The 6,000-nt window shown below is 39.8% G+C and overlaps 1 protein-coding gene across 3 annotated transcripts in view; it reads left to right on the top strand.

Moving 5' to 3' along the window:
• Positions 1–1,128: 1,128 nt before the first annotated feature.
• The window catches only part of LOC114656693 (secretin receptor-like), a 63,500-nt gene continuing 58,628 nt past the window's right edge, over positions 1,129–6,000 (top strand). For 2 of the 3 annotated variants that reach the window (XM_051930954.1, XM_028808325.2), the window contains exons 1-2: positions 1,155–2,026; positions 2,286–2,391. In XM_051930954.1, coding sequence (XP_051786914.1) covers positions 1,979–2,026; positions 2,286–2,391 — 154 coding nt within the window. In that variant the 5' untranslated portion in view covers positions 1,155–1,978. Of the gene's footprint in view, positions 2,027–2,285; positions 2,392–6,000 lie in introns of all 3 variants that reach the window. The other variant, XM_051930955.1, reaches the window with a different exon arrangement.

Genomic DNA, 6,000 nt, shown 5'->3' with positions numbered 1-6,000 from the left:
TGTCAGTAACAGGATTTGAACCCACAAGCTCAGGGTCTGAAGTTCAAAACCTTAACCACTACACTACACTGCCTACCATTAAGCTGTGTTCATTTGACAATAAAAAACACAAAACTGATGCAGCACTTAAACAGGAGTGCTTACACTTTTTAAAATGCCAGAGGAAATATGGCAGGTGCAAGAAGGCATTTATTTGTTTTTACTCTGAATGGCATTGTGCAGTATGGTAACATAACCACTTTAGACAGAAAGGACATTTAAAAAGTTATAATATCTGTTTAAAAACTTGTAGGATCTGACTTACAATCCTTTGCAGCTACACTATCTACACCAAAATGCGATTGCAATAAATCCATGATAAATGTTTTCATCCATTCCAGACACACATTTTCCCTTCAACAGCCTGGCTGTACTGCATCATCAAAGCTGGTATTCATAAATAGTTACATCACCAAGCAGTACATGTCTTGAATAAAAACGTCCACGTTAAGCCAACTTCAATCCTTGATCGCTGGGACAGTTAAAGATACGCTTTCATTGTTTTTGTACATGGGTGTATGTAATATTCTGCACATACTGCTGTATGATTATACCTTTTATGGTCCACTTGTCATATGATGCCGAGATAGACTGTAGCTTCCTGTGACACAGTTATGGAAAAAACAGAGAAAATGAAAGGTTGCTTATAAACGGTGCTGTATATATTATATTATCCCACAAGGTGAGAACAGGTGTGAGAAAGTATTTAAATTCATTTGTTATAAATGGCAAAAATAATTGTAATCTTTCTGCTTAAACTACAACTTAATAAAATATCCTAACTGCAAGGTACTTTATACTGTAGCAGTTTCCTTTAGTAACAGAGACTCGAAGCTGCCCAGTAAAGTGAAGGGTATGCCATTTAAGGAGACAATCGATTTTGTTTGGGCCACAAACTGGCAACTTTATATTTTTGACAAGACTTTCACGTTTCCTTTGCATTCTTTGTTGTCATATAAACACTCATTAATACAAAGGCGGCATCTCTTAGTGCCGTTGTTGACCTCTCAATTGGCTGCTGGCTTGGCTTTTGCGAACTTTATCTGATTAATGCATCAGAGAGAACGACGGAAGGCGAACTGGTGGTTAGCGTCATTGTGAAGTTGACTTTTTTCCTCCTCGTACCCGCAGTTCCTTTCTTATGGATATTCCAGTTTACTTCTGTAACTCGTTCACGGCTGGTAGTTCCTTTTTACTCAGTGTTGTCTAAGTAGTTTCCGGCTTTCTTGACGTAATTAAGAAATAACGGGTGCAGAAACTGGATCGCGCTCAGCGGGCTCATTTTGGCTATGATTTAGAATGGTGTATAAAATGTATATCTTACTTTTTTTCTTAACGAGCAAACGTTAAGTTTCTTACTAGATGGAGCAAGCTGACCCGTAGAATTCGAGATTCAGGTCTTTTACGCTCAGCGTGTTTAGAATAAAAGGACATTTTCCCAGAGTTCTCCGCCTTGTGGGCTTGGCTATAGATAGTATAGGCTTACAGCTATCCTGAAGTCTTACTTCTTACCAGTTTCCACCTGTCACATCTGGCAGGAACGGGAAAAGATACACACATCAGTTTCCCTTCTATTACCTTCTTTAATTTACCCGCGATTAAAGGATCTACTTTGTTCGTACAAATTGGCTCTGATTGAGTTACTATGCTGATTCAACAAATTAGATGAGCTGAGTGTCGATGTTAGAAGAACGCCGAAAGGTATACTTTGCCGCTCCAAGACGCCGATCAGATCGCATCCCAATGCGGCGAGTGGGAAATAATGTAATTTAGAAAGCGAGTTTCACCGCCAGAACTGTGACTTAAAAGTTGGGACAAAGTACAAACTGGACAGCGCAGATAATTCAGATGTAGACTGAAGTAAAGACGAGGCGGAATAAGTACTGTCACATAACAAGCAGACAATGACCCGGTGCACGAGGTCCTGCATGTAGCTGTCATGATGTGGATCGTTTATTTGTTTGCATTAGTGGACGTTTGTATACCGGTAAGTGAACACTGGCCAGCTGAACTGTGCGGTTGTCTTTGTAGTGCCTGCTGCAGCCGATTGCAGGAAGACAAACCCAAATAGAATTTTGTAATAATAATGTTTAAATTGAACTCGATTTTATAATATTAACGAACCTAACAGTATTTATAACAATTTTTGTACCCAGTCTTTTATGATTTTTGTCGCCAATGTTAAAAAATCATCTAATCGTGTTTCCCCTGTCTGCCATGTAAAGCAACTTTGTTCTTATCTGAAGGTGGAAGCGGACTGTGAGCTGAGCGCAATTCTTGCTCAGGAAGAGGAGGACTGCTACGGTGTTCTGTCTCAGCAAAATTTGTCTGAAATCGGATACACCACTGAAGGTAAAAATTGCACAGCCAACTATTTATCAGCTATTTATTACAAATGCTACTTGTGTTTTAAATTCAAGTTACTCGATGATGGTCTGTTTGTTGTCTCAAATATATGTTGTTATATTCCGCAAGGAATCGTTATGATAATGGACTGTATATTTTTAGGCAAATATGCAATTGCAGGAAAACACACTACCTCAGGCATCAAATTCTTACAAAATTAAGAGGTGATAGACTCTTCGTATAACACCACATCTGTCACTAGGTCAGATCATATTGTTTCTCATAAAACCTTTATTTAAGAGTACTATTTTAATGCTGTAATATTATGGAGTCCGGATAAATGAAAATGATACAGCTAACATAAGAATATAGTTTACATGTAAGCTACGTTGTCTACCAAGAAGGCTTTCTATTGCCTGTTTTTTCTTTGTTTTTGATAACTGTGCATAGATTTGTGGGAGATAATAACTTTAACTGCGGTGGGCTGGCGCCCTGCCCGGGGTTTGTTTCCTGCTTTGCGCCCTGTGTTGGCTGGGATAGGCTCCAGCAGACCCCCGTGACCCTGTGTTCGGATTCAGCGGGTTGGAAAATGGATGGATGGATGGATGGATATTGGATGGATAATACCTTTAAAAGGAACACTGACAGCAACAAATGCACCTCATTCATTTATTTCTAGAATCGGCAGTAAAGCTGAAACCAGTCTTGGACAAGATGACAGTCCATGTTTAGGATTTTCATATACACATTTAGATTCACTCGGTTAAAATAAAATGTTTACAATAAATCACATATTTTAATAAACAGAATACTCTTTATGTAAGCTTCTACGAGGCTTAAAGTGGCAAGTTATATATATATATATATATATATATATATATATATATATATATATATATATATATATATATATATATATATATCCATCCATCCATCCATCCATCCATCCTCTTCCGCTTATCCGAGGTCGTTTCGCGGGGGCAGCAGCTTGAGCAGAGATGCCCAGACTTCCCTCTCCCCGGCCACTTCTTCTAGCTCTTCCGGGAGAATCCCGAGGCGTTCCCAGACCAGCCGGGAGACAAAGTCCCTCCAGCTTGTCCTGTGTCTTCCCCGGGGCCTCCTCCCGGTTGGACGTGCCCGGAACACCTCACCAGGGAGGCATCCTGATCAAATGCCCGAGCCACCACATCTGATTCCTCTCGATGCGGAGGAGCAGCGGCTCTACTCTGAGTCCCTCCCGGATGACTGAGCTTCTCACCCTATCTTTAAGGGAAAGCCCAGACACCCTGCGGAGGAAACTCATTTCAGCCGCTTGTAATCGAGAACACAAGCGGCTATATACTGTATATATATAATTAAAAATTATATATATATATATACAGTGGTGTGAAAAACTATTTGCCCCCTTCCTGATTTCTTATTCTTTTGCATGTTTGTCACACAAAATGCTTCTGATCATCAAACACATTTAACCATTAGTCAAATATAACACAAGTAAACACAAAATGCAGTTTGTAAATGGTGGTTTTTATTATTTAGGGAGAAAAAAAAATCCACACCTACATGGCCCTGTGTGAAAAAGTAATTGCCCCCTGAACCTAATAACTGGTTGGGCCACCCTCAGCAGCAATAACTGCAATCAAGCGTTTGCGATAACTTGCAATGAGTCTTTTACAGCGCTCTGGAGGAATTTTGGCAAACTCATCTTTGCAAAATTGTTGTAATTCAGCTTTATTTGAGGGTTTTCTAGCATGAACCGCCTTTTTAAGGTCATGCCATAGCATCTCAATTGGATTCAGGTCAGGACTTTGACTAGGCCACTCCAAAGTCTTCATTTTGTTTTTCTTCAGCCATTCAGAGGTGGATTTGCTGGTGTGTTTTGGGTCATTGTCCTGTTGCAGCACCCAAGATCGCTTCAGCTTGAGTTGACGAACAGATGGCCGGACATTCTCCTTCATGATTTTTTGGTAGACAGTAGAATTCATGGTTCCATCTATCACAGCAAGCCTTCCAGGTCCTGAAGCAGCAAAACAACCCCAGACCATCACACTACCACCACCATATTTTACTGTTGGTATGATGTTCTTTTTCTGAAATGCTGTGTTCCTTTTACGCCAGATGTAACGGGACATTTGCCTTCCAAAAAGTTCAACTTTTGACTCATCAGTCCACAAGGTATTTTCCCAAAAGTCTTGGCAATCATTGAGATGTTTCTTAGCAAAATTGAGACGAGCCCTAATGTTCTTTTTGCTTAACAGTGGTTTGCGTCTTGGAAATCTGCCATGCAGGCCGTTTTTGCCCAGTCTCTTTCTTATGGTGGAGTCGTGAACACTGACCTTAATTGAGGCAAGTGAGGCCTGCAGTTCTTTAGACGTTGTCCTGGGGTCTTTTGTGACCTCTCGGATGAGTCGTCTCTGCGCTCTTGGGGTAATTTTGGTCGGCCGGCCACTCCTGGGAAGGTTCACCACTGTTCCATGTTTTTGCCATTTGTGGATAATGGTTCTCACTGTGGTTCGCTGGAGTCCCAAAGCTTTAGAAATGGGTTTATAACCTTTACCAGACTGATAGATCTCAATTACTTCTGTTCTCATTTGTTCCTGAATTTCTTTGGATCTTGGCATGATGTCTAGCTTTTGAGGTGCTTTTGGTCTACTTCTCTGTGTCAGGCAGCTCCTATTTAAGTTATTTCTTGATTGAAACAGGTGTGGCAGTAATCAGGCCTGGGGGTGGCTACGGAAATTGAACTCAGGTGTGATACACCACAGTTAGGTTATTTTTTAACAAGGGGGCAATTACTTTTTCACACAGGGCCATGTAGGTTTGGATTTTTTTTCTCCCTAAATAATAAAAACCATCATTTAAAAACTGCATTTTGTGTTTACTTGTGTTATATTTGACTAATGGTTAAATGTGTTTGATGATCAGAAACATTTTGTGTGACAAACATGCAAAAGAATAAGAAATCAGGAAGGGGGCAAATAGTTTTTCACACCACTGTATATATATATATATATATATATATATATATATATATAATTAAAAATGTTAGCTATAGTAAATTTAAAAAATGCTGCCTATTTATACCATGCAATATTTGTTTCTATAATTCATATTCCAAAGTTATTAAGAATATCCATCCATCCATCCATTTTCCAACCCGCTGAATCCGAACACAGGGTCGCGGGGGTCTGCTGGAGCCAATCCCAGAATATTCTGGTTTTAAATAGCATAGTTATCAGTTTCATGGTTGAACAAAGCAGTAGCGATGGACACATTCATCTCTTACCAAAGCCAGTACTAATGGCCAACATTATCGTTCTGTCTCTTGCTTGTGCAAGAAAAAAGTTAACTTTAATAAACTTAAGCCTCCCTGCAATATGTAAGTTAAAAATTAATCTTACGTTGTATGTTTTCCACTTCTCTGTTTGGGCGTTCTTCGTAGTTTCCAGCTGTCCTCATTAATACATGCTTATTGCACTAGCAGGTAATTCTAGATTGGCTCTGTGTGAGTGTGTACATGAGTGAGCTCTGTGATGGACTATTTGGCTTGTTTAGGGTTGGTTCCTTTCCTATACCTGATGTAGTCAGGATAGGGTCCAATTTTGACTTTTTAAA

The sequence above is a fragment of the Erpetoichthys calabaricus genome, chromosome 8 (assembly GCF_900747795.2).
Source record: "Erpetoichthys calabaricus chromosome 8, fErpCal1.3, whole genome shotgun sequence".
NCBI classification, from domain to species: domain Eukaryota; kingdom Metazoa; phylum Chordata; class Cladistia; order Polypteriformes; family Polypteridae; genus Erpetoichthys; species Erpetoichthys calabaricus.
Note: the sequence above shows the minus strand (reverse complement) of the source record. Positions and strands in the feature narration are given on the sequence as shown.